Below are 27,407 nucleotides of genomic sequence, written 5' to 3' on the forward strand. Positions count from 1 at the left end.
CAGTAAGGGGTGTGCAAAGGAGTTGATCGATGTTTCTCTCTCATCGATGTCTCTAACTCTATCCCTCTCCCTTCCTCTCTGTAAAAAATCAATATATTTAGTGAGACAGAAAAACCCTCTCGCCTCAACCACAACGGGTCTTAGTTGGTTGCGACACACATTAGCTTTTCTACAGCCAAACCCAAAGCCGCTTAGTGATGAATCCCGCCTTCAAGGCGTTGGATATCAGTGCTACGTGCTGTAAGGAAAACGGAGATTGGTCACCGCGCTCGCGGATTCGGTCGGTAGTAAACACAGCGAGACTCCTGGGACCAGGGATTGGCCAATGTTCCGGAGCCTAGGAAATTCTTTCGGATTCCGCGTGTTGGTTGGTTTCTCTCCTGCCACGCCCCGCCCCTCTCTTTGCTGATTGGTTACTGTTCGTCCGGAGGGGCGGGGAGGAATAGGCGCTATCGCATCGCGTCACTTCCGTTTACGGTCGGCCGCCGCCGCGGTGCTCTCAGAGTAAGGTGGCCAACGGGCTGTAGGCGCTGGGGCACGAGAGGCGGGGTGGGCGGGGAGGGTGGGCGGAAGGGGTAGGAAAATCCCATCACGGAGACGCCAGCCTGGACGTTCCCGCCTCCTCCGACACTGAGGAGTCGGGTCGGAGAAGGGTCACTGCTTTCTCCAGCGAGGAGGGGGGCGGAGCCCGGCTCAGGTGAGGAGACCCTGTCAGCGCGAGTGGTGGCGGCGCGCGCGGGCGGGCGCGCTCCGGGGAGACGGTTGCGCACCGGGGGCCGCTGGGCTGGCGGCCTACGCTGGGTCGCGCGACCAGGCTTCTGGGGAGCGCGCCGACGCGTCCGGACGCCCCCTGCCTGCCCTGCCTGTCTCTCTGAGGGAGTATTGTTACCCTTCCTAGCGGAGGGGCCGGGAGGATGGGAGGCGGGTTCTGCGCACGCGTCCCCGCGTCCTGACGCCGGGCTGCCTGTCTGCGGGATTGGGCGGAGGCTCTTGCCCCCTCGGATCTGCGGGCGAAGAGGTCGGTTGCCGGGGTGGGATGGGCTAGGTCTCCGGGCCGGCAGCCTGGGACCTGCTGCGCTCATCCTGGGTCTCCTTGAGCGGCAGTGGTTCGTGTTACCACCGCGAGGCCAGCGCGGGCTGGAATCGGGAACTGGCGGCTGACCCCGGGGGGTGGGGGGGTGGAGCCAGTGTTTTGGAATGGCCCGAGTTGTTACCGGAGGACTCGGTGCTCACAGGCGTTTATTGAATGCCCACTCCTTCCAGGCTTCGTAAGAACAGCCGTTCCACCTCCTCCCCTTGCAGATTTGCACGTAAATACATAAGACAGAGAATTAAGGGGGAATTGAAGATCAGATTTTTTTTTCCCCCCGTCAAAAAAAAAAAAAGATCATTTGTTAGTAAGTCAGCCTGCGTTCTGTCATAGTGGAAGGTACTGTAGAAAGGAACTTCTGAAAGGAACACAAATTCTAATTAGGAGGAAATCTTCTAGGTAAAGGCAAAGAAAAGTCTTGATTACTAAGTAGTGTGCTCAAGTTCTGGCTAATTTGAATGAGTAGAGAAGAAAGAAACCCTTCACATTGAAGAATTAAACAAAAATATTTCCAAAATAGATTTACAATTGTGAGTAATGCGAAATAGAGTTGTTGTTCCCCCCCCCCCCGAATTTATTAATTAGAGGCCCCAGTGCGCTAATTGGCGCACAGGTGGGGGCCCCTAGGCCTTGCCCAGTCCTGATGGGGATGGGGAGGGTGAGCTTGCAGACCATCAGGGGGCAGCTCCTGCGTTGAGCACCCTGGTGGTCCGTACACGTCATAGCTTCCAGCCAGTTGTCCCCTCCTCAGGTCTTAGGGTGGCTTAGGCTTTTATATGCATAGATATTGTATTATTTTTCTATGCTAACAACTGTAAGCCTACGTTTGCCCCAACTGTACTTTTCAGTTGTATTAAATAGAAGATGTTATATACATTGGGATCTTCCTTTAGAGGTTCAAGAGAATGCTGTGCCTTCCTCATCATTGATGATTTGTTACCTTTTGGATGAACTTTTGTGCCTTAATTTAAAAAAGGTGGCTTGGGTGCTTCTAGTTTCTGGAGAACTTGCTTTTCGTATGCTGAAGTTATAGGATTTCTGTGGTGAGGGTGGTTGGCCATAAGCTAAAATTGTAGGAGGGGGAGAGGGGGAGAGATCAGATAGGGATGGAAGAAAAAGAATTTCAGATAAAAGTCCCTAACCCAAGCGAAGGCCTCCTGTTATGGCTTTAAACTCCTCTGGAAATGCCAGCAAACATGGGAAGACGGTCCTGGCTACTGCTGCCAGCTTGATGAGTTCTGGGCCCTTGGGTTTACCTAGTAAATGAGCCAGAACTTACTAAAAAGTTCTGTAATCAACTTGTTTCCTGATCTGCCTTTTTTCCCTACTAAAAGTGGTGTCAAAACATACTGTAGTTAGCTGGAGGTACTGGCAAGCTGTTTTCTGGTTCATTGAGGTGCCTCTAGAAAAATTCTGAAAGGGATAAAATTTGAAAGGAAAGCATCTTCTAATGGAGTGTTTTCCTAAATTTATGGGTCAGTGCTCTCAAAAGAAGCTTTGTTGCAAGACTATCATGAGAAGTTGAAGTACTTTTTAAAAATCACGTGGATAGCCGAAGCCGGTTTGGCTCAATGGTAGAGCGTCGGTCTGCGGACTGAAAGGTCCCAGGTTCGATTCCGGTCAAGGGCATATACATTGGTTGTGGGCACATCCCCGGGGGGGGGGGGGGGGGGGGCGTGGAGGAGGCAGCTGGTCGATGTTTCTCTCTCATCGACGTTTCTAGCTCTCTATCTCTCTCCCTTCCTCTCTGTAAAAAATCAATAAAATATATATTTTTTAAAAATCACGTGGATACAAAATGCATGCAAATGTTTTAGTATTTAAGTACTTAGCATGAATTTTATTGAGTTCTTTAGTGTGGATAGGATTTAATATCTGTACAGTCAGATATGGCAACATTTATGGATGTTGTGTAGGAGAGCCAGTTTTCGTTGTGTAGCAGGTGGGATGGAATGTAACACTACACTGCAACTTTTGTCAAAGTATGCAGTGAACTTCTGCTAAAAGACCAGCTGTTTCTGAACTATTGCTCTTTACAGTTGTTTTCATCGTTTTTATCACTGAATAGTGGCATTTAATCTCAAGACTAATTTGAAGGGGGAGTTGACTTTTGATTAATTACACATAATTTTGCTAAAAGCTTTGATTTATCTTTGTGATAATTCAGATTAGAAATTGTGTTGGAGCACTAGCTTTATTGTAATTATAACCAATTTTCCAAATTTGTACTCTGAAGAAAGTTTGTTATTGAAGGAATCCTAATGGAAGTGGTACTTTTGTCTTATATAAATGGAAATAAAGTGTTTTGTTTCTTTTACTAACTTAAAGGATGTTTGAGTGGAGTCTGCTTTTAGAAATTAGACTGTATTCTGTAACTTTGTGTACTTGATAACAAGTTTACAAATGCTTTATTTCCAACTTCTTAAATTTAATATAATTAGGGTGGATTGCTCCCCCTTTTCTTCTGAAACATGATATTATTAATTGGTATAATTGATTTTTCACTACATCTTAATTAGTTGGTTATAATTTAAAATCCACCCAGTCTTCCTCTATAAATGCAAGACCTTCAGTTCCTTAGTCCGTCTGTTTTAGTCTCTACAGCAGAGAGGATTTGAGGAAGGATAGGGAGAAGAAAGCCCACTGTTTTGGGGTTCAGTTGTGAGAGGAACCCACAGATAGTGCAAAAATCTAAACACATTTAATAACATAAATTTTAGTATTTATTTTGAGTAGAATGTCAAAAGCAACTTAGCAGTTAAAATATCAGTCACTTGCTAAATACTGTTGATTTGATAAATGATTCAGAAGTGAAGGAATATACTACTTTGAAAGTAAGCCAGGTATGAAAGTGAATTAAATCTATTTTTTTATTTTTTCTACTGGAAAGGTAGCATCAATAATAGTGTTGTTAAAGCTCTGGTCTGACTTTTCTTGATAAAGTAGTGTCATTCATTAAGAATATACTTCTTGCCTGGCCGGTGTGACCAGAGGTCATGGTTTGATTCTGGGTAAGGGCCCATGCCTGGGTTTCAGACTCTATTCCCAGAGTGGGGGTGTGTAGGAAGCAACTGATCAATGATTCTCATTGTTGATGTTTCTATCTCTTTCTCCTCTCTCTTCCTCTTTGAAATCAATAAAAAGTGTGTGTGTGTGTGTGTGTGTATATATATATACACACACACACACACTCATACACACACACACACACACACACACACACACACATATATATATATATATATATATATATATATATATATATATATGTTTTTTTTTAAATATGCTTTTTGATCTATCAGGGATAAAAGGCAGTGAAAGAAAGCTCTTTTTTAAAATCGCCGAGAAGTTTGGGGGTGTGTGTGTAACTGAGGGATGGCAGGCAACATTTTATGAGTAATAGAGGGAAAATACATTTAGACTTTTTAAATAGATGTTAAAATAGATATAGTTTTAGGTTTTTAAGTAGTTAAAAGAAGCAATAAGTGCTGTTTGTAATTTGAAAATTGCACAAGTTATTTTCTTTGAGACATCTTATTTCAGTATGCAGCACAATGACTTCAAGTGTACTTCCTGTTTCATCTCACAGAATATCAAAAAGGCATGAATGTATTCAAGAATTACAACTAAGTAACAATAGTGAAGACAAAGTGAGATTGAATCCCCTATAGAATCACATTCTTGTAGTCGTGGCTGTGTGGGATTGTTCTCACTGCCTAGTTCAAGCTCAGGTGTCCAGCCTTCTCATCAATTCTGCGGACAGACCAATGACCTTTCAGCAAGTTGTTTTTCAGTTAAGTTAGCTAGAATCACTTCTGTTGCTGCAGACAAGAACCCCAACTGACACGGTGCTTAAACTTTAAAATGTTTTTTTTACAAAAGTTATCTGAAAAGTGTTAGTCTTTAATTCAAAATTCTATGCTAACTTGCTGTAATTATTAACATCAGTTGTGAGTTACCTACCTTCCTACCCTTACCTATTTTCCAGCCAGAATGGATACATAGCTTCCCCACCACAAACCTCTCCCCACCTTTACCTCTGTCTAGAATATATTTTATATCTCATTTTACCCTAACCCAAAACAATACCTACCTCTGTTGCCAAATCCACCAAACGCTGTAAATTACCTTTGCTTTCTTAGAGCCATCATGTACATTTTATCACTTATGTGGCACTTAATGGTTATTTGTGTATGACTTGTTTCTACTAAGCATCTGTGACAAGACTATGCCATATAAATCTCTGTTCCACAGCACTTTAAAACTTGGAATGAATGAATTTGTATACCAGACACACAGCACTTTCCCGGGCTGTTGAAATCTCTAGGGCTCCAAGTTGCTGGGCCTCTTCTCTTCTAGTGGGTCAGCTGTCTCTTTTTGCAGCTGTTAACCTGCAGCCAGCTCTTCCTCATATTCTAGATTTGCTATTGCTCATCTTCAATCAGTTAGAAAACTAGAAAAACTTGAATTTTGTTTGTTTAAAACAAAAGAGAGCTTGGGAAACTTTCCTATGAGGAAATCTTTCATACGTAGTTTTGATATTTATTTTGGATATTCTGAGACTTTTTCTTGTTTTTGAAGAGAGTTGGGGCTCTTAGAAAAATGACTATTGAGTAATTTGGTGTTAATTTCATTAACATACAGTTGAAATTTATCCAACAAATAATGTATTGGGGCACTTTGAGGGAGAGAGAAAATACAGTTTCTGGCCTCAACAAGCTTTTTTAATTGTGGGGTTTTTTTTGTTTTTTTTTTTGTGTGTGTGTTTTTAAGCATTTTGAATTTGCACCAGATATATAATAGGACACTAATACCTTTTCTTATTTAAACTGAGTTATGAAGTTCTAGGTCAGCTAATCCACAGGAATGTTGAACTGGAAAACAAGGTGCAAATTGGGGAGACTTGGAATGTAGAGCGAGATAGTAAGGGCTTCTGGCATTGGCTTGACTTCCCCAGTGGTGCTCACCTTTACTCACTGATGGATTCTCTTCAGAGAGAGAGAGAGAGAGAGAGAGAGAGAGAGAGAGAGAGAGAGAGAGAGAGAGAGAGAGAGAGAGAGAGAGAGAGAGAATCATCAATGATGAGAGAGAATCATTAATCAGTTGCCTCCTGCACACCCCCCACTGGGGATCAAGCCATGTGTCCCGACTGGGAATCAAACCGTGACCTCTTGGTTTATAGGTCGATGCTCAACCACTGAGCCATGCCAGCCAGGCCCAGATTCCCTTTTTAATAGACTTAATCTGTCCAGTTTCTGACTGAGCAGAACCAGAGAGATTACGAAATTAGGCTGACCGATCTGGTATCTAGGGCTAACCTTGGGCATCTGTATGCCTATCTAGTCCCAGCCTTTCCTTATTTCCACTTAGTCAAATCCGAACAATGGATGAATGTTCTAGGACTCTAAGCTTGGAGCGCTATTAAAAGTCCTAGACTGCTTGACTGGGACGTGCCTGGTTTTATTGCCTTAATTTATCCATATCTATATCATCTTTACAAGTGGAGGAAAAGTTCTGTTATTTTTCTGCTAGGATTTTATTTAGATTAGGGATATTGAATGTTGAGTTTCTTAAAATGTTAAGATGCTTCCCTGTAGGTAGCAACTTTGCAGGCCCTGCGGGGCAGACAGGCAATAAATCACTTGCTGTGGTGGTAGATGATATTTGGGTGTATTTTTCTTTATGAACTAAATATATTATTGAAAAGTATGTGGGTAGGTCAGTATATAAATCAAATAGTTAAAATGTACTATTAACTGGCTTGTTCTCCTCGAACACAAATGAGCTTAAAAAAAAAAAATTAGTCTAAGCATTATTAGGAAAGTAAATCCATTGAGAAAACAGTCACTTCTTGATTATCTTATTAATGTAATGAGCAGTGGTATAAATATATTTTCTTAATTATATTTAGTTTGGAAATTGCTAAAAATAGCAGATAATAAATATTTTAGCAGATAACAAATATTGTACTAGTAAATATTGTGGGGTATACATGCTTTGGGTCAGAAACAGTTCCAAACTGATGATTGCTGTTTCTCCTCCAGCTATATAGACTCATAGAGTCACATTTTGAAATCCTTAAAGAAACCTGAAACTTTTTAATTTGATTTGAAGACTTCAGACAGGCATCTTTAGGTAAAACACTTAACTTTTCAGCATGAGCTATTTTATAGCTTTTAGGCTGGACCTCTGAGTTTGCTAGAGTTGCTTTGAGAGGTTTTTTTGTTGTTGTTGTTAGTTAGTTAGTTTGTTTTTATAATCTAGATTTATAGTTACTTTCCATCTGAGCAGACTAACAAATTTTTGTGTCTCCCCAACGAATTTTTAAAATAACTCTTCTAGATATAAAAGAGCGTCGGCCTGCGGACTGAAGGGTCTTGGGTTCGATTCCGGTCAAGGGCATGTACCTTGGTGGCGGGCATATCCCCAGTAGGGGGTATGCCGGAGGCGGCTGATCGATGGTTCTCTCATCGATGTTTCTCTCTATCCCTCTCTCTTCCTCTCTGTAAAAAAATAAAAATATATTTAAAAAAAAGGAATTATGTTGTGGTATATTATTTTGTTAATGACTTGTTAAAACTGTTTACTAATGTTTACTACCGTGGGACCTCTTAATGTAAAGTGGCATTTTAGAATGAAAGAACTGAATTGAGATTCCTTATTGACTTAATAATTTTGGGATAGCACTGGGGAATTGGGAATAAAACATATTAAGTATATATACAAAAATGTCCTTTCCTAACATACAGTATCTGTTTGTTTATATGGTTGCACATCACTTATTCTTTAGTATAGTGTGAGTGATAGCTCTGACCAGATCCCCATGATCCTTTTTTACCGGTTCTGTGCACCCACCGTGCAATTTCTGTATTCTTTTGCTGCTAATGGCTTGCATCTGTGACTCTTTTGAGGACTAGGTCTTTGGGTGACAGGCATCACTTTGTGCATGGGCCCAGGGAGCCTGGCAGGTTCTGTTTCCCTGGAGAGACTCTTAGCTGTTGACTGACTAATGCAGGGCTACAAAAGACCAGTTCCTTTGCCTTGAGGTAGCTTATTTATACTCCAGAGCTCTCCTGCTAGACCAGGCTAAAGCTGGAATTTTGCCCCAAATCGCACCCTTGCTTGGCTGCTGCTGTTTCCTCTCAAGCCTCTTCCCCCCCCCCCCCCCCCGCCCCCGCCCCTTTTCTCCTGGGAGCACTTCATTGATAAATCACTTGCACTTGAATCCTTCCCTCATGGTCCGCTTCTGGGAAAATTTTCCTAAGATGCTATAAATTTAAGCCTTTTTCATATTCATAGTCTTTGGAATCACTTTTGGGCATCATAGTAATGCCCTGCTATTTCCAATGCATTCTTGGTATGGCATTTGGGGATGGTGAAAACATACTTTAAAACTGCTAGTGCATCAGCTGCATTTCTCATTTGGTTTAACTCACGCTGCACTTTTACCTTAATGAGTTATGCATGTGTTACTGGATATTAAATAGCTTCTCTTAAATGTCTGTTAGTGCACTCACAGCAACAGATTGCCCTTCTCTAACTCATCCTTATATTCAGAAATATTGGTCAGTATATACTACATTTAATTGCATTGCCCAACATGTGATATAGTAACTATTTCTTTGAATATTGGATCATTGAAAGCTTCCTCTCCTAAAGTGGTTAAATAACGTAGGAATTATCTTTTCCATAGCATTTAATAGATATTTCCTATAAAACTATTTGGTACTGATGTCTTTCCAGGAGATGAGGAATAATTCTTTGGTAACTTTTTCTAATTTTGTGTATGTGTGTGGTTATGGTCTGTTCGGCTCTCCTCTTTTTAGGTTTTAACAACAAATTATGCCAAAAGTATATGTAGTTTGCTAAATACAGCCCCCAATAACTCTGTTTCTATAGTTTTACCTTTCTTGTACCACAGGCACAGAGCTTTCATTGGATTATTTTTTATTGAATAGATTTCCATCCGGTCCTGCGGTCTGAGGATCACCTCCATTCCACTTCCCCGGAGCCTTTGGGTGGGTGGGTATCTTATATATAAGTCAGGGTGTTTTATCCACTGCCAATTTAGTATTTTAGCTTTCTGGGTATGTTAAGTCAGTTAGCAATCATTCATTTACCTGTCCACCAGCTTCCAAAATGCTATTGATATTTATTTCCAATTTTTTTTTCCTTCTGGGTTTATACCTTTAAAATAACAAAACCACCCTGGCTGGTGTAGATCAGTGGTAAAACATCTTGGGTTTGATTCCTGGTTGTGTGGGAGGCAGCCTATTGATGTGTCTCTTTCACATTGATCTTCTCCCCTCCCTCGTCCCGAGCATCTTCCCCTCCCTTCCACTCTAAAAATGGATGGAGCCAAAACCGGTTTGGCTCAGTGGATAGTGCGTCGCCTGCGGACTTTAAGGTTCCAGGTTTGATTCCGGTCAAAGGCATGTACCTTGGTTGTGGGCACATCCCCAGTGGTGGGGAGGCAGCTGATCGATGTTTCTCTCTCATTGATGTTTCTAGCTTCCTATCCCTCTCTCTTCCTCTCTGTAAAAAAATCAATAAAATATACAAAAGGAAAAAAATGAATGGAAAAAAAATATCCTCAAGTGAGGAATAAATAAATAAATAAATAAATACTTGAGTATATTTTAATGAGGTCTCAGGAATGAGTGTTTCGGGGGCGGGAGAGTAGTGTTAAGCATATGTGTGCAACCTACTATCTATAACTAGTAGTCTTCCCCACTAATACTGATTACCCCTTTCACTTAAGTTACTGAAAGACTGGAATTTATTCATTGTCCTTAGGGAATGCAGAACTCGAATTAACTTCTGTGGGGTAGGTATTCTATTATTCACATGTTGGCCTTTTCTAACATGGGCCCTAAGTATTAAACATTAAAAGTGGGTCATATGAAGAGTAAAGGGAGCCTGTAAGCAGCCATAGCTGATCCTACATGTGTGCATGCTTCCAGAGCTGTATCTGAATCAGCATTTGCCCCTTGTTTGACGGGTTTTTAGTCTGTGCTCATAAAAAAAAATCACAAAGTTTTAAAGATCCAAGCTTGGCCATCCATGCCTCTCTTCCATCACACCCTCTGTGCTCTGGCTTTGTCTTAAGCTTTTCTAAGTCTTAGCACTTTCTTTGTTTTCCCATAGGATCATGGATTTTCCTGGACACTTTGAACAGATCTTCCAGCAACTGAACTACCAAAGACTTCACGGCCAGCTCTGTGATTGTGTCATTGTAGTAGGGAATAGGCATTTTAAAGCCCACCGCTCTGTCCTGGCAGCCTGCAGCACGCATTTCCGAGCCCTGTTCTCAGTGGCAGAGGGCGATCAGACCATGAACATGATCCAGCTGGATAGCGAGGTAGTGACAGCGGAGGCCTTTGCCGCCCTGATTGACATGATGTATACCTCCACCCTCATGTTGGGGGAGAGCAATGTTATGGATGTCTTACTGGCAGCCTCTCACCTGCATTTGAACTCCGTTGTTAAGGCATGTAAACATTACTTAACGACAAGGACACTGCCCATGTCTCCCCCAAGCGAGCGTGTTCAGGAACAGAGCGCCCGCATGCAGCGCTTCTTTATGCTGCAGCAGCTGGGACTCAGCATAGTGAGCTCAGCCCTCAATCCCAACCAGAGCGGCGAGGAGCAGCCAGCCCCCATGAGCTCCTCCATGCGCAACAACCTGGACCAGCGCACGCCCTTTCCCATGAGGCGCCTCCATAAGCGTAAGCAGTCTGCAGAGGAACGGGCCAGGCAGCGCCTCCGGCCTGCCATGGATGAGGCTGCCATTTCCAATGTTACGCCAGAGAACGGGTCTTCAGGGGTTCATGCTCGAGAAGAGTTCTTCTTGCCAGATTCTCTGAAAATTGTGGAAAACGCTAAGGCCGACAACCAGGAAGACAGTACCATCATGTTCGACCAGTCTTTCGGTGCTCAAGAAGATGCCCAGGTGCCCAGCCAGTCTGACAACAGTGCTGGCAACATGGCACAGCTGTCCATGGCCTCTCGTGCAACTCAGGTTGAGACTAGCTTTGAGCAGGAAGCTGCAGCTGAGAAAGGTGGCTTTCAGTGTGAAAATCCTGAGGTTGGCCTTGGTGAGAAGGAGCACATGAGAGTGGTGGTGAAATCGGAGCCCTTGAGCTCTCCTGAGCCTCAGGATGAAGTGAGCGACGTGACCTCCCAAGCAGAAGGCAGCGAATCTGTGGAAGTGGAAGGAGTGGTGGTCAATGCTGAGAAGATAGACCTCAGCCCGGAAAGCAGTGATCGGAGTTTTTCAGATCCCCAGTCTAGCACTGACAGGGTAGGTGACATCCATATTTTAGAAGTCACAAATAACTTAGATCATAAATCCACTTTTAGCATTTCAAATTTTCTTAACAAGAGCAGAGGAAGTAACTTTAGTGCAAATCAGAGCAATGATGATAATATCCCAAACACCACTAGCGACTGCAGACTGGAGTGTGAGGGCCCTTATTTGTTGGGTCCAGAGACTGGGCCTGTGGGCGGGCCCTCTTCGGCCGCTGGCTCTCATGTGGAAAACCCATTCAGTGAGCCTGCAGACTCTCACTTTGCTAGGCCTATGCAGGAAGCCATGGGCCTGCCCTGTGTGCAGAGTTCCGGCTACCAAGGAGAACAGTTTGGAATGGATTTTTCCAGGTCTGGTTTGGGCCTTCACTCCTCCTTCTCCAGGGTGATGATGGGCTCCTCAAGAGGAAAGGCCAGTAACTTTCCATATTACCGCCGTATCGCTCCCAAAATGCCAATTGTAACTTCGGTCAGGAGCTCACAGATCCCAGAAAACTCTGCCAGCTCTCAGCTAATGATGAATGGGCCCACGTCCTCATTTGAGAATGGGCACCCTTCTCAGCCTTGCCCGCCACAGCTGACCAGGGCCTCTGCTGATGTCCTGTCCAAATGCAAGAAGGCCTTATCAGAGCACAACGTCTTGGTTGTAGAGGGTGCTCGCAAGTATGCCTGCAAAATCTGCTGCAAGACTTTTCTGACCTTGACGGATTGTAAGAAGCACATCCGTGTTCACACAGGTGAAAAGCCCTATGCCTGCCTGAAGTGTGGCAAGAGGTTCAGTCAGTCCAGCCACCTGTATAAGCACTCTAAGACTACCTGCCTGCGCTGGCAGACCAGCAATCTTCCCAGCACTTTGCTCTAACCCTGACCTCTTGGGATAATGTCGATGATAGTTGTAGGAAACTAAAATCTCTTGGTTGAGAGCTAATATCCTTGGGTTTGAGGCTTCAGGCTGCCCAATGGCTCTTACCAATTTCAGTGGCTCCGAGGAGAACTAACGTGTAGCACTAGTGCTGCTGTGTTTCTGAGTGAAAGGCACGCTTTCAGAGAGGGACGCAGCCCTCAAACCAAGTTCTTCCTTAGGGTTGAGAAGTATCATCAGAAAGTAGTTTCTAATTGATGTTGTTAAACATGGCACATGTAAAAATTAAAAATTGAAGTGCAAAAAAATTTTTTTAGCAATTTTTGTAAAACTCTGTGAAGCATTTAAATTTCCTGTACCCTCTGATGGGAATATTATATATCTGAACAGTGATGCAAAACTCACTTATGTGTAACCAGTGGCGACTTTGTGCCCGTCTAAAAGGCCCTTGAGGACGACACACCTGTTGGCCCCAAATGCTGTAGAGCCTATTTTGAGCTAGTCCTAGGCCTTAGAGAGTACTGTATTTTTTATTTTTGTCTGACTTGCAGTCACAGACACTGCACTTTGATGGTGCTGACACTGGGTCCAGAGCGAGCATTCTCTGGGCTGTTGGATGTATATACTTTTGAAAACATCACTGTTGGATAGATACTTTTAACAATTTTTCCTGGTTTTAAAAACAAGGTTATAAATGGAGTGTGTACTTGTAGGGAGTGACCAGTAAGGTACTGTTCTGTGTGCTGTTTTAGCAGTATTTTAACCAACTTGTATACATGTTCCAGTTCCCCGTTTGGAAGTCAGAAAAGAGCTAGTGTTTGTCTTTGTTCTGATGATGTGGAGTCCTGTTCTGTGGGATCTTGCACGGCGCTTCTTCGCTTTGCTCCGTGAGGACTTCAGGGCCAGTCCAGCCTGACCCCCCTCACCCATGACACGCCACGCCTGTTCTCCGCTTCGCTTTTTTGTTCTTGCCCTGTATGGCTTCTTTCCCAGGGCCTAGATTGCTGTTTTCAGTTATAACCAAAAATCATGGGATTTATTACTGTTATATACTATAGTTTTTTATGGAATGTGAACTTTGGTTGTTGCAGGTCAATGCTGCATGTTTGAAATCCAAGCATAGCAGTGTTCACCAATATTTTCCAGACTTTATAAGAGGGTTGGAGAGCCAGAACAAAGAAGTCATCGAGTAGCATCTGAGACTGTTAAACATTTGGGTCTTTTCACTGCCTCCCTTCCCCAGCCAGCTTTGTGGTCTCCTCACCCTGTGCGACCAGGGCAGCTGGTGACACCTTGTCAGGCTGAGCCCTGGCTGTGTGCTTCCAGGGAAACAGCACACGTTTGCGTGTCTGTAGAGCTCATGTAGTTTAATTCACGTATGGACATGAGTTCATTTTTTATTCAGCTTTCTTAGACATCAACCACTGTGTATAATTGAGAGAAATCCTTCAGTTTTTGTGTTTAGAAAGCTAAATATGGGTAGCCTAATACAAAAACCGGCGTGTTTTTTCTTCTTTATCTAGTGTGTGCAATTACACTCCTGTCTGGATAAACTCAGAATATTCAGAGTCGGGCTTGGCATCTCTGTGAGCAGATTCCCAGGGAGGAAAGGGAGACTAAGATTTCCTTTCCAGCAGATGTGGGAAACGGGGTCACCTGTGAAATTCAGTGTGTGTGTGGCTAATTGTTAGTTGTGTTCTGACCTGATGCGAGGAGGCTCTACATCCATCCTCCTACAGTGTGGGGACCAGTGTCTTAGGAGATTAACCTTGGCAGGAAGCATGGACAAGAGACCCCACCTGGGCCTGGGGAGAACCAGTGACACGGGAAGGTCAGTGGCAGCCCTCCACTTCCTTCCTGAGGTGGTGGTGCCGGAAGGCTGTCCCTCACCTCACCTCAGACTTACACGGACTTGGCTCTGGGCTTGTCTCCAGTCCAGTGGCTGGAGCCCTCCCTTCCCTCTGCTAGGTGGAACCTGGAATTGCATCTACCTCTTTGTCCGTTTCTATGTGAGAAGCGAGCTTGCAGGCCAGTGTCCTCACACAAGCTATAGTGCTTATAGGCTAATTCAGAGGTTCCCTGGAAAGCCAGTCCCAGGGGTCCTATGATTGTTTCTACCTGAATTAACCTGGATTTTGATTGGTTAGCCTTAATCATAGCCTGGCATAATAATTTCTGGTGATCAAATCATAAAGTTCTTTCAGGGCATCCATGTCATTGGTGCTATGCTGGTCAAAATTTGAGATTTTGAAATAAAAGTTTTGTCACATTCATGTCTCTAACTAAATATGTGTTCTTTTTCTGTGCTCAGGTTAAGATTAAAACAAAAGGGAAGCAGTAATGCTTTATCTGCTAATGCTGCTATGACTTTTTTTTTTTAAACCAAGTCTTCTAGAAAATAATCTAATGCTCTCAATAACAATTATTGGTAATTCCCTTCAATTTAGACCCTTTTGCCTTGCCTACTCTCTGTCTTTGAGCTGTGGGCACATGTGAGGTTTTGTTCTTGGCCCACCCAGTTTGATTGCTTACTCTTACACTCCGCTGCTCCCTTACCTGCCTCCCAGACTGAAAACTGGCCGGTTTGGCTTGGCTGTGGGGAAGAGCTGGAACCTGCCTCCCTCAGCAGGGGTGGGGCTTTGGGGAGGACGGAGGTGGCGATTAGAAAGAGCACCCATCCACCTGCGGGGAGTAGGGATGAGGAAAAGATAGACAAAGGGAGCCAAGTGTGATGGTGCTAAAACTGATTTAAAAAAAAAAATTGAGACGTGGAGGCCCCGGAGCCAGCGAAGACTGAGCCAGCCGCAGTGCGTCGTGGTGGGCGCAAGGACATCCAGGGGACCACACCTCCACCGAGAACGCAGACGGACCCAACCACCACCCTCAGTCTGAGCTTACAGTTCTCTTCCTGAGCAAGAAAATAAAATGCTGGAAGACGAAGAGGAGCTTTTCAAAATGCACACAAAGCTGTTTTCTCTTTAGAGAATGATCTCCCAGTATGGAAGGAACAAGGCACCGGTTACGTCAAGCTCAAGAAAGAAAAGGGACCATCAGCCTCCTCATGAGGGGGGACAGGGCCTTGAAATTATTCGCCAACCACTGTACCATGCCAATGATGGAACTGAAGCCAAGCGCGCAGTGACCGTGCATGGCTCTGGTGCACCCTGCACCTTTGCTGACAGGTGCCCAAGTTGAAGCAACTGGCCATCCACTTCCCCAATGCCAAAAATGCACAGACATTCAAGATGAAGTTTGAAGAACAGGAAAGAGGCCGGAGAGAGAGAGAAAAGGAAGGAAGACTGGGCAAAAGTGGTAATGCCGAGAAAGGGGCTGAAAAAGCTAGCAGCTTTCGGTGGAAGATAACCAGGAGTCCGAAGACGAGACCAAGGAGAAAGCTGAGGAGAAGCAATAAGTGCTCTGCCTTTTTCCCCTGTTCCTTCCTTTCTCCTTTTAAAAAAATATTTGTCCTGCACCTTCTTTTTGGTTTGTTTTTATTGTTTTGTTTTTACAGGGGAATTCTATAAAGAACTGAATTCCAACAACAACAAAAACAAACCAGCTCACCTACTTCCAGGTATTTCCCCGGTTCTTTGCTGAGGAGATTTATTTAATTTGTGCCAATGGTCTAGGTCATCCACGGGCTCTAGTTGTCCGACCTCAGCGAGGACCCATGAAGGAATCTGAGCAGAGGATGAGGGGTAAGTGCTTTGGACAGGTTCTAGGGGGTAAGGCCTGAGGTGGAAGCTGAACTCGCAGGTCACTAGATGCCCCAGTTTAGAAAAGGTAAAGCAGATGCTCTTATCATTAGCTCCTCCCACTTACAACCCAACACAGTCTCTCAGAGAACTATTTAATACGGTTACACGCTTTTGGCACAGATGTTTCCAACCACAAAAGTGGCAGCACAGTCTTCCCTCTGCAGCATCAGCACAGATCGGACTTCTCCATGGCTCCCGTCCTGTGGGTCCAAATCAATCCTGGCTCAGCTGACAGCATCCCGGGCATGTCTGCCTGGCCCTCGGTGCTTCCTGTCTGGCTACAGCTTGAGTTCACTGGGCATCGGCTCCCCTCTCAGGCCAGCCAGCAAGTTGTTGGATGCCAACAAGGACATGGTGTTTCGGGTTCCATGGGTGGCACTGCCAATGTGGGGCAGGATCACTGGAAAGGAGAGGCAGACGGAGTTAAGAGGGTTCAAGAGCCCTACAGTGGGCCCTTCTTTCAGGGTCATGGCTTGCCAATGAGAATAAAGAGCTGCCTCATATTCCTTGATTTGCCTTCCCTCCTGTCCCTCAGCACTCCGCTCCCCTGAGGCTGAGAGAGTAAGAACAACAGAAATCCAAGTTACACCCAGACGCAAGGATGATGAGGGGTGTGTATCCTAAACATAAGAACACGGCGAACAAGGTCTTGGAGCTTACGTAGAAGCCAGCCCTTCCATTACTAAATAGTGATCGATGCCAATTTAACTGCTCATCCATTCCTGCGCCCCTGAAAGTGAAGCCATGGGGCCTCTGATCTACAGAAATGAAGACGAGGTGAAACACTGGACAGCACAGCAGAACAAGTGAGGTCACTTGTTCCCAAAGAGCGCCCTTTGAAAGTAGTTCTCAGTGTGAGCACTGAGCTAACCGCCAGGCCTTGGGGGTGGGGACAGTTCTCCCGGCTGTGGGCACCGGCCAATGCTCCTTTCTGGCTGGCGGGGGGGGGGGGGGGGGGGGGGGGGGGGGGGGGGGGGGGGGGGGGTAGGAACAGTCAAGTTTCCAAGGGCTACAATAATGGGAGCATTCATTGTGGGGAAGGCAGCTAAGGACCTTCTCTTTGGGTTTCCATTCCAGAATATAAACAAAGGGCAGGGACTGGTCAGACAACCATAGACCCTTACCACTCACAGCGGAAACAGAAACCACACCAGAACAGAGAGAATTTAATATAAAGCACTGCTAACTCGGTATAAAGTTAGCAGGAGGCTAAAAAGAGAACACTAAGGCAGTAGCTCTCTAAGTGTGGTCCCAGGCCCAGCAGCTTTGGCGAGGAGCATGCTAGACCCATTGAAGCAGAAACCCTTGGGGGTCCAGCCCGGTTTGATTGGTCCTCCCAGGTGACTGAGGGACCGAACAGCCTGAGGTTCCCTTAGGCATCATAGAGACTGAGCCGGAAGCATTGCCTCCCTAGTATAGGGGGACAGAGGGGAAGGGTGGGGTTAACCAAAAATTGAAGGAAGGGCGCCTGTGGAGCTGCAACTCGGACCTCTGTGGCCGGGGCACTGACTGGCCGTGGCTTGTCTGAGGGGCACCACATTGGGAAACTGCAAACCAGACACCCCAGCCACGATAAGGACCGGCTGCTGCTAGTGAAAATGCATAGCTGCAGGCCACTCAGCCGGGAAGGCAGGAGGGAGCCCAGGCCTGCTTTCCAGCCTGCCAGGCTGCCTGCAGCGTCCACCCTGCACCCCAAAGCACACTGCACCCCAAAGCACACTGCACCCAAGGGCTTAATCCCTGGCATGGGTTACAGAGGCTGGTATTGTAAGTTTACTTGTGACTTAGACTTAAATGAATAACAGCAATTTACAGCAAAGGGTTTTACCCACGACTAGCTACGGATAAAAGACACCCAGTCAAATCCACTCTCCCTCCCTCCACACATTCCTTTAGGGTAGGGGTGTCGAACTCAATCAGAGAAGGGGCCAAAATCTAAAATCCAGCCTAAATCGCGAGCCGAATGGTTTACTGAACAGTCATAAACTGTCATTGTGATGGAAACACAGCGGAGTGCAGTGATGACAGCGCGGTGCGGGCCACATTGCAAGGCCTGGCGAGACGGATTTGGCCCGCGGGCCTTGTGTTTGACACATGTGCTTTAGGGACACAGCAGGTGAGCAGGCTCAGGAGGCCCCTCCCCTATGTTATTAGGGACCAGTGCCACTCCTGGCATAATTTATGGTCCCTGGGTGTGTCCCTCTGTGTTCGCACAGCGCAGGCAGCTCACACTCCGGACCCTCCAGCCATGGGTCCTGCGAGGCGGTGGGTGACCACCGGAAGATGCAGTTCTTACCACAGTTCTTCAGGGTCAGCAGAGGGTGGTTCGTAGGCAGTGGTTCCGGGGTCGTCACATCCAGTCCAGCAGCTGCAATCTGGCCACTGGCCAAGGCCTGGTACAGGTCGTCCTGGTTCACCACGTCTCCCCTGGAACACAGCGGTGATGTGAGTGCCCCCCAGTCCCCTGCCCTGCGGCTGCTTTTACGGCAGAACCACCCGTGGAATGAATTTTCCCACCGACCTGGCACCGGGCGCTGACTTCTGAAGCAGGAAGTCTTATATCTTTACAGTTTGCCTGTATAGTGGTGATAAAGGTCTTACCATCAGAGAACCCAGCTCCGCCACTTTCTGGGCAAGTGTCTCTAGTTCTCTGTGTCTCCAGTCCCTCCTCTGTAATACAGGGAGCCTCACCTCAGGAGGCTGGAGGGCCACAGCTCACTGACATCACTACTGCATGGCAGGGCCCCGCCCAGGTGTTCTGATCTGGTCGCTCGCCCGACCATCCACTGTAGTCTGCCATCAGAAACCCGACTAACCAGGCAGACTGGATCCACCTAAGCACACCCATCCCAGGGAGCAGCCTGCCTTCCTGCGACTGAACCACGAAGAACTAATATGCCGGAGACATACCCTGTGCACTAAGTAACACGTGTGCAATAGTAGCAGCAGCACACAGCCCTGGTCCCTGTGGGGCTCAGCAGATGGGAGCCCTGTGTTCACTTCACCTCCAGATCACACCTTTGTAGCTAAACATTAGCCCTGGGGGTGACCTCATCCAACCCCTTCCCTCACCTTTGTTTGCTTCCAGACTGACTGAAGCAGGTTCAAAGGGCACTAGCTAGGAAGGGTTTGGGGAGGCAGAGAGAGAAGGTCTGCCCCTATTCCATGCCCAGTGGCCTCAAGTACCTGGGACATTTTGAGGAACCAAGACAACTTGAGTTTAGGGTCTGAATATAGGGTCTGATTCCCCAGAAGCATGGCGTTTCCAGGGTCACTGACTCACATAGAGCCAGGCTCAAAGCAACGGGAGATCAGCCTCCAAAGGGCTGTTAAATCAAGCCCAGCCCTCTGTGGGTCAGAGGAACAGGGGCTGCCCCAGGGTACTTGGGAGCTCGATACCATGTCTTCCCTCCCTACACCAACGCTGCGACGTGCCTGGCCCTGAGCAAGGCGGGGGCACTGCGGGGACCAGCCAGGCCCTGCTCTGGTGGACCTTCCTCTTGGCCTGGGTACTGACTTGCGGCCATGACTGTATTTCTGAGTTGGCTGCTTGGTTTATGGAGAGAGGCAAGCTCAGCTTGAGGTCTCCTCCACCCACAGGGAGAAAACCCCCGCTCACAGCGGCAGGGAGCCCCTCTAGGCCTGCCCACGAGCAGCGTGCGGGCCAGGATACCTGCTGATGTTGACAAGCACAGCTGTGTTCTTCATCCGCTGGAAGAAGTCCTTGTTGCAGAGACCCTTGGTTGCAGGCGTTAAGGAGCAGGACACAACGATGAAATCAGACTCAGCAGCCAGATAGGAGGTGGGCACTGGGGAGGGCAGAGCTCCATCAGAGGTTATGGAGACCGAGATGGTAGGAGGCCAGGTCTCCGGCCCCTGCCCCATGATGGAAACTCCCAAGATGCTTCCTGAAGGCCTTGCCTCTGCCTGCACGACTCCTAACTGTACAGTCAGCAGCCACTCGTGGGACCCTGAGGTCTTACATCATTCACCCAGCTCCCTGGCCCAATAGATGGGGACACTGAGGTCAGAGAGGGGCAGAGGCTTGTCCAGGGTAACCCAGGGGGATCTGAGCCTCTTTGTCTTTCACCGATGGTGGGGTCCTATGTGCCACGGGGGTGAGGAGTGGCTGAAATCCAGCCTGCTCTCTGCGCCCCATGCTGGGCACCCTGTGGACACAGGCTGGGTCGGGGCCAGTAATGCTCAGCAGTGTAAGGAGACTGAGAAAGCTCCCAGCAGCTCCTTACCTCTGCCATCACCCCTGCTGCTCTGCCCATTCCCTGTGCAGTGTGACCAGGGACTCTGAGGACAGGCCTGAGAGCTCCCTGCTGGCCTGGACACGTCTCTGTGCTCCCTGAGGGGGCTGCATCCAGAGGCAGAGAACCCCTGAGGGACTGCAGACCCGGACACACCCGGAGGCCTGTGTCCTCCTGCCGATGCTGCCGTTACAGAACAGGGAAACCCTCTCACTGAGCACGGACGGGCTCCTGTGCAAATCAACGCTTGACTCACCAAACTCTGCCTGAAACTCTGCTGCTTCCTGGGGCCTGGGCTGGCGCCCTGAGTACAGAAATCTCTGGACACCAAATGGCTTCAGTCGCCGAGCAATGGCCTGGCCTGAGACAAGGAGTCAGAATCACAGCTTGTCGCCAACCGCATCTCCACTCCCTCCATGCTCCTCCACACCCACCCGAGGGCAGGGCAGCACCCAGCAGCTCCAGGGACAGGAAGCCCATGGGGGCAGGGGCAGGTCCTTTCATTAGCACAGTCCCGTTAACTGGTTAACTGGTCCTGCCTCTGTTACCAGCCTCCAGCCAGCCCCCACTCCCCTGAGGGGTCCGTGTAACAGCCCTTCAGGTCTGAAGGGAGCACCACAGCTCCTCTGTGATGTATGCTGCCCTCCCAGGGTGTCCAGCACCTGGACGCCCGTCTGTTAACCTTCCCTGAGAAGTGGACCTGGCCCCCCTTCCATCCTCTGGACCCTCTGCCTCTGAATGAAGCCCCAGCCCGCAGCTGGCTGCAGTGGCCGTGCCAGCCTGCCAGCCTGCCCCAAACTGGCAGACCTTGCACACATGCTGCTCGGAGACATGTGCCCCAAAGCTGGTGGGTTCCTCCAAGCAGCTCTAGCGTAAGAGGCAGGCTACCAGCAGGCCAGATTACCCACTTTCCCTCCCTCATCTCTGTACCAAGTCGGGTGCCAGAGAACCACTGGCAGCTGCCTGGCTAAATGTAAGCCTTCCCGCCAGGCTTCTCCAAATGGGGCCGATGGAGGAAAGACGGCTCTGCCAGCTGCAGAACTCAGGCTGTGGGGAGCATGGGCTCCCCCACAGAAAACCCCTCCTCCGGCCCCACATCTGTTCTGTACGGAGCTGAAGAACCCGGGCCCTACAGCCTGCTTTTATCACCCAGCGAGTTCTTAAGGAAGTCCGGTTTCGTTTTAGTTTGTTTTTGCCTGTGTTTTAGGAAGCTGCGCCTTCTCCTCAGAGTATCCCCCCTGCATGCAACGCGCACGAACGTCACGCAGCGACGCCACCCTTTCCCGAGGAGGCTGTCAGCGCCCCGAGCTCTGGTGCCGGAGAGACTGGCCCTGCGAGCCGGTGCCGGAGGGCCTCACCTATGCGCCCCAGCCCGATGATGCCGACGGTGCTCTGCGTGAGGCCGTGGCCACACATCCACAGCGGCTTCCACGCCGTCCAGCCACCACTGCGGGAGGGGGGAGGGGGGAAGAGTGAGGGGCCCTGGCCTCGGGCAAAGACGAAAGCCACTGCAAACTCACAGAGCCAGCAGCCCTGGGCAGGGGCTGTGCTCCAAGGCATAGGCCTGCCCTCCAGGTCAAAGGACTGAGAGTGGCACAAGCTGCACCCGCAGCCGCTCAGCACTGGACAAGCAGCCGGAGTGACTCTTGCGAGGGCTGGGAGGGGCCTTAGAAGTTCTCATCCAATTTAGCAGATGGAGAAACTGAGACCAGGAAGGGTGACCTGCCTGAGGTCACGCAGCCAGGGCAGAGTTGGGAGCAGCAGGTTGCAAACTCAGCATCTGGGACTCCAAAAATAGTTTTCTCAGCACCCCAGGGGACCAATCAAACACAAAGCCACAGGCCCAGCCCACTGCCCCGGGTGGACAGGGGTACGGTGTCTGTCTGTGTCATCTGCAGACATGGACTCCCTAGACAGAAGAGCGAGGCAGAGGGAGTTCCTCTTCTCCTTGGATAGTGTCCGGACCACCCCACCCCCCCTGCAATCCCCTCCCCTCCGCCAGCTGCAGGTCCCCAGTGCTGCCCCATCACATCCCCCCAGAGCCACGCTCCCGTCCATTCTCCGGGGCCGACATCTGCTCAGGCCGGTCCCTGCACCTGGATGCCTTCCCTTCTGATACTCAAACCCAAACCCTGATCAGAACCCCTCAGGCCAGATGTCAGAACTTTCCAGGTTTCAGCAAGGTAGCCTGGTGCATACGCTACGTTTCACAGGCCCACCTCTGTGGGCAGTACACTGTCTATCCGCAAAACAGGCACATGCACAACAACAAGGAGGCATTAAAGCCATGAGCAGCCTGTTAGCTCCAGTCGAGTGTTGCTGCCAAGAGACTTATGGGACAAGCCTCAGTTTTCAGAGCTTTTGCATTTCGGACTGTGAAGAGGCATGGCCTGCTCTCTGTACACTGCCTCTTCCTCCGGGAAGCCTTCCCTGATCCATACTCCTCCCGTTACTCCTCACCTCCCTTATCCTCTTCTCTCACAACCTGCCTTCATGCCCTGCGTATTTCAGCTCTGGCTGGTACGTTAGTCTACCCCCTTCACTAGATGGGGCGCATCTGGGCACAGGGATCACATCTGGGCCAGGGTGTCCCTGGGTGCTCAGGAGCTGAGCAGAACTCACTTCTTCACTTCCTCGATGGCCTCCGGCAGCCGGCGACAGGTGGTGAGCAGCAGGGAGACGGCGAGCTCGGCGGTGGCGTCTGTCAGGACATCTGGGGTGTAGCCCACACGGATCCCACTACAAATCAAGCACCTGGCGGTAACACTGGCCTCCAGCACCCTCGCCAGCTCCTACGATGGGGAGCCCAGAGCTGCAGGAATGGTCATCACCCCGTTATTCCATTCTAATTCTCTCCCACTGCGGGAAGGGTGTGGAGATGGGAGATCAGGGTCCAAAGTCTGGGCGAGTAACACTTAACCTTTCTACATCGGGGTTATTGCAGGGGTCAAAAAAGATGATGAATGTACAGTAAAAGGGCACTTCTTGGTCAGTTACCCCGCCTCTTGGGCTCATTTTTACTGGCCTGTGCTCATACAGACAGATTTCATCAGCAGCTCCTCAGAGTATCTCTGAGTGGTTAGGAATATGAAATAAAAGCACTCAGCTCCTCTTCTCCCTGTCTGTCGTCACCCTCCGCCTCCCAGGCCCCTTCCAGAGCCCAAGCGGCACTTACCGCTTCTTGATTTCATCCAAAGCCAAGTGGTCGACGCCCACAGACATGGTGCTGATGACTTTGAGATTGGCTCCTGTTGGGCAGGAAAAGCATCATTTTTATCTTTGCTCACAGGAGTCAACCCTCCTGCATGTTCCAGAGGAGTCCGAGGGGCAGGGCCTTGCTGGAGGTCATGAAGCAAGGCTGCGGCAGGGCGGGACGAGGGCCCGGGCCCTGGTAATGCTCCCCCGCAGCCTGGTGCCTCCGCACACGCCCTGCCTTCCTCGGGTCTCCCTCCGGGGTTCACAGGCGGAGAGGAGCGATGCGTGTGCCTGCGTCCCCGGAGCGCAGAGGCCGCTGCCCACGGGCCTGGGGCACCGGCAGCAGCAGCCTCGGGGCCCCCAGCCCCGCCCCGGGCACCCACCTGCGGCGTCCAGGAGCGTTCTGTCCACCTGCTCCGTGAGGAGGCACAGCAGGCCGTGGGCGCCGGCCACGCCTCGCTCCAGCTCCTTCCTGGGGATGGGCTCATCCGAATCCCACTGCTCCACCTCACAGCTGAGGGCAAAGGAAAGGACACTCAGAAGCAGGGGCGCCCCGCGGATACCCCCAAAGGCCCCCGGCCACACCTGCAGCCCCCTCTCCGAGCAGCAAGGGTGTCTTCTGCTAGCTCTGGCCTCAGACTGCCTGACACTGGCTGAGGGGATTCGGGGTCATGTTTGGGCGACTACAGAACTGTCCTGAAGGGTGAGGGGCTGTCACAGAGCAGAGGACTGATGAGAACCTAACCTGAAAGAAGAAAGTCCTGGTGTGGCTCAGTGGTTGAGCACTGATCTATGAAACAGGAGGTCACAGTTCAACTCCTGGTCGGACACATGCCCAGTTTGCAGGCTTAAAACTCAGTAGGGGGCCGAAACCGGTTTAGCTCAGCGGTAGAGCGTCGGTCTGCGGACTGAAAGGTCCCAGGTTCAATTCCGGTCAAGGGCATGTACGTTGATTGCAGGCACATCCCCAGAAGGGGGTATGCAAGAGGCAGCTGGTCTATGTTTCTCTCTCATCGACATTTCTAACTCTCTATCTCTCTTTCTTCCTCTCTGTAAAAAAATCAATAAAATATATTTTAAAAAAAACAAACTCAGTAGGGGGTGTGCAGGAGGCAGGTGATTAATGATTCTCTCTCATCGTTGATGTTTCTACCTTTCTCCCTCCTTCTCTGACATCAAGAAAGATATTTAAAAAGTCATAGGGACAGCTCTCAGCTCAACACAAGAAAGAGCTTTTTCGCCCTCAGAGGAGGCCGCACAGGTAGAGCTCCCTGGCCCCAGGTGGCCAGTGTTGGCAAGGCCAGTGCGAGTGTGAGTGTGTGTGTGTGTGTGTGTGTGTGTGTATGGGGGCGGGGGCGGGGAGGGGGAGATTCCTGCATCAGATGGGATTGGAGTCCATGTGCTGTCCTGTGAGACCATGATATGGGAAACGCATACTTGGATGTTGCCCAGCAGGACACGACCAAAGCCATGCAACATGGATGGTGCCCTTATGGGCTCTGGGCATGCTTCCCATGGTGCTGCCCAGCCCCTCAGCCTGGCCACTTAGTTCACTGCAGCCAACACGCATGGGGCATCTACCTGGCATGGCTGCTGGCACCTCCCAGAACACCTTGCGGCAGCACCTGGCTGACTGCGCCGGGCCACAGGCCACTTTCACCCTCCCTTCCACGCGCACCGCCATCACTGCTGCTCCTGCCTCCCCCTCCTCAGTGCGGCCGGCACAGTGAGCCTCGGCCGCACTGAACAAACATGGACAAACCACATGCCCCCTGGCTCTGGTTCCTGCGGCTGGGTCCCACCGTCTCCTCCGTGGGGCAGGCGGTGCAGGCCTGTACCATGCAGTGTTCCCACTGCGCTCAGAGCCCAGTTCAAATCCCAGCCCTGCCACATGCAAGGTCCTTAACCTTTCCCAGTCTGTTTTCTCAACTGTAAAGTGGGAATTACCACCTCAAAGTGTTACGAGGATTAAAGAGTTTATGTGTACAAGCGCTTGGCAAGGCTGGCAGGCGGGGTTCCATTTAAGAAGAGTCCCCAAAGGCCCTGCCAACTGTCCGAAGGGCCGGATCGGTTCCGGACTTTGCCAAGTGACCTTGGAAGGTAAAGGATTAACGGCCTGGTCTTGCATCACCTGGGCTCCGGCCAGCCCTCCCCCTCTCCCCGCTCCCCTCTCCGCTTGCAGGTGCGGGAGGCGCAGGTCCCGGCACCACCTCGGAGAAGGCTGGGCCCAGGAACGCGCCCTCAGCCTCCCCAAAACGCCAAGACCGTCCGGAAAGCCCGGCTCTCCGGCGCCCCTGGACTGCCCGTTTCTCCCCCAAAATAACGAGGGCTCAGGGGGCCGCCCCGGGCGCCCCCAGAGGAGCTCCTGGAGGCGGGAGTCACCCAACGGGAGTCACCCAGCGTGCGGGGTGCCGAGGCGGGGGAGGGGGGAGCCCGGGTGCCGAAGCCCCTCCCGGCCCGCGCCCGGGGGAGGGGTTGGGGGGCCGAGAGCGAGGCGCGGGGGGCTCTTACTCTGCGGCCCCGGCGAGCAGTGCCCGGCCCTCGGGGGGGATCCTGCGGGTGACGAACACCTTCATGAGCCGTGCCGACCGCATCCAACCGCCGCCCCGGACTCCGACCGCCCGGACAGCGCCGCCGGAAACCGGAGGGCGTGGGGGCGTGGCCTCCGGGGGCGCGTGAAGCTGGGGGCGTGGCCTCGGGCGGGAGCGAGGCCTCGGGTGGGCGGGGCGAGTCTGGGGGCGTGACCTCTGGTGGGCGGGGCGGGCCTGCGTGGGCTGTGAGTGCGCGTTCGGGCGCCACGTGCGCGCCCCGAGCAGCTGTGGGTTGTGATCGAGCTTCTTGGAATCGCGGCTGGCTCCGGGTGATGCGGCCACGCTAGTGCCTTGGCCCTTGGCCTCTGGCCCCCATCGCCTCCCCGAGAGCTCAGGGGTTGGGGAGTGGGGGTCTGAGCTGGGTAAAGGGACTCATACTTCTTCCTGTGTGTGTGTGTGTGTTGTGGGGAGGAGGGGGGGATGTCTGTCAGGCACCATCCCCATTCCCAGGGCCCTGATGGTCCTCGCCAGGTCTGTTCCATCATGGCCACCCTGTTCCAGGCAGGGGCCTTTGGCCACACGGACTGGGCTCTGAGCCTGGCCGTTTATGTAAACACGGGAGGCTGGCCCAGGGCGTTCTGAGTCCAGGAATGGCCTCTTTAATATACTTGGTTCAGTTCCCCATATGCAGCCCGCAGTTGGAAGGGGCCGTGAATTGGTCATGGACCTCCCAGCTTGTCTGACACCTGCTGACTGGCAGGTCATGTATAGGGCAAGGGTCAAGGTGGTGGATGGGGCCTTGTGGGATAATGGCCAGAGCAAGAGTTTGCAGCCAAATGGAACTGGGTCTGAATCCCAGTCCGTTTACAAGCTGTGTGGTCCTGTGTGGTCCTGGTCAGTTCACACCCTCTTCCTCAGCCTCAGTTTCTTCAGCTACAAAATGGGGTTATGAGCACTTAGTTTTGCAAGATGCTGTGACTAAACAAGCAACGTTTGCATGGACCCTGGACCACGTTGTTTGTTCATCAAACACAGAAGCCGTGGAGGGGGGGGGGGGTTGGTAAGGTCAGGCTCTGGACCTGGACTGCCTGCACTGAAATCCCAGCTCTGCTGTGTGCCAGCACCAAGTCACTAACCGCCCGTGTGGCTCAGTTTCCCCATCTGTACAATGGGCAGTGCCTGCCTGTCTCAGGCTTGTGGAGAGGATGAACTGTGCACAGTGTGTAGGACACATGTAACACGCCTAGCGGATGCTTAACAACTGGAAACACGTCCCAGGAAACCCACACACGGGGGCACTGGTCAGAGGAGCCAGTCCCAGGCCTGCCCCTCGGCTCTGGAGCCTTATCTCTGCCAGAGGCTGTCCATGTATAAGCACAGGCCTGCACGCTCCCAGAGGGCATCTGG

General features: G+C 50.1%; 2 protein-coding genes and 1 pseudogene across 5 annotated transcripts; 2 read left to right on the forward strand and 1 right to left on the reverse strand.

Moving 5' to 3' along the window:
* The first annotated feature begins 424 nt into the window (after window positions 1-424).
* ZBTB5 (zinc finger and BTB domain containing 5) lies at window positions 425-14,576 on the forward strand. 3 transcript variants are annotated; one of them, XM_036433339.2, is made up of 2 exons: window positions 425-504; window positions 10,238-14,576. In XM_036433339.2, exon 2 carries the CDS (start codon window positions 10,242-10,244, stop codon window positions 12,258-12,260), a length of 2,019 nt encoding a protein of 672 aa, XP_036289232.1. In that variant the 5' UTR covers window positions 425-504; window positions 10,238-10,241; the 3' UTR covers window positions 12,261-14,576. The 3 variants fall into 3 exon arrangements, with proteins under 3 accessions (XP_036289232.1, XP_036289231.1, XP_045435952.1); XM_036433338.2 differs by lacking the exon at window positions 425-504 and adding an exon at window positions 569-697; XM_045579996.1 differs by lacking the exon at window positions 425-504 and adding an exon at window positions 908-1,018.
* On the forward strand, window positions 13,096-15,951 carry LOC118716696 (annotated as a pseudogene).
* A 145-nt stretch (window positions 15,952-16,096) lies between these two features.
* Window positions 16,097-26,133, reverse strand: GRHPR (glyoxylate and hydroxypyruvate reductase). 2 transcript variants are annotated; one of them, XM_036433343.2, is made up of 10 exons: window positions 25,981-26,114; window positions 25,457-25,561; window positions 23,853-23,983; window positions 23,450-23,522; window positions 22,897-23,013; window positions 21,633-21,721; window positions 20,531-20,635; window positions 19,692-19,827; window positions 18,315-18,445; window positions 16,097-16,418 (listed from the first exon to the last, which is right to left on the reverse strand). In XM_036433343.2, the coding sequence occupies exons 1-10, from the start codon at window positions 26,061-26,063 to the stop codon at window positions 16,297-16,299; spliced, it is 1,092 nt and encodes a 363-aa protein (XP_036289236.1). In that variant the 5' UTR covers window positions 26,064-26,114; the 3' UTR covers window positions 16,097-16,296. The 2 variants fall into 2 exon arrangements, with proteins under 2 accessions (XP_036289236.1, XP_036289237.1); XM_036433344.1 differs by lacking the exon at window positions 25,457-25,561 and having other exon boundaries at window positions 25,981-26,133.
* Between the last annotated feature and the right edge of the window lie 1,274 nt (window positions 26,134-27,407).

This window comes from Pipistrellus kuhlii, unplaced genomic scaffold (assembly GCF_014108245.1).
Source record: "Pipistrellus kuhlii isolate mPipKuh1 unplaced genomic scaffold, mPipKuh1.p scaffold_m20_p_12, whole genome shotgun sequence".
Classification (NCBI taxonomy): domain Eukaryota; kingdom Metazoa; phylum Chordata; class Mammalia; order Chiroptera; family Vespertilionidae; genus Pipistrellus; species Pipistrellus kuhlii.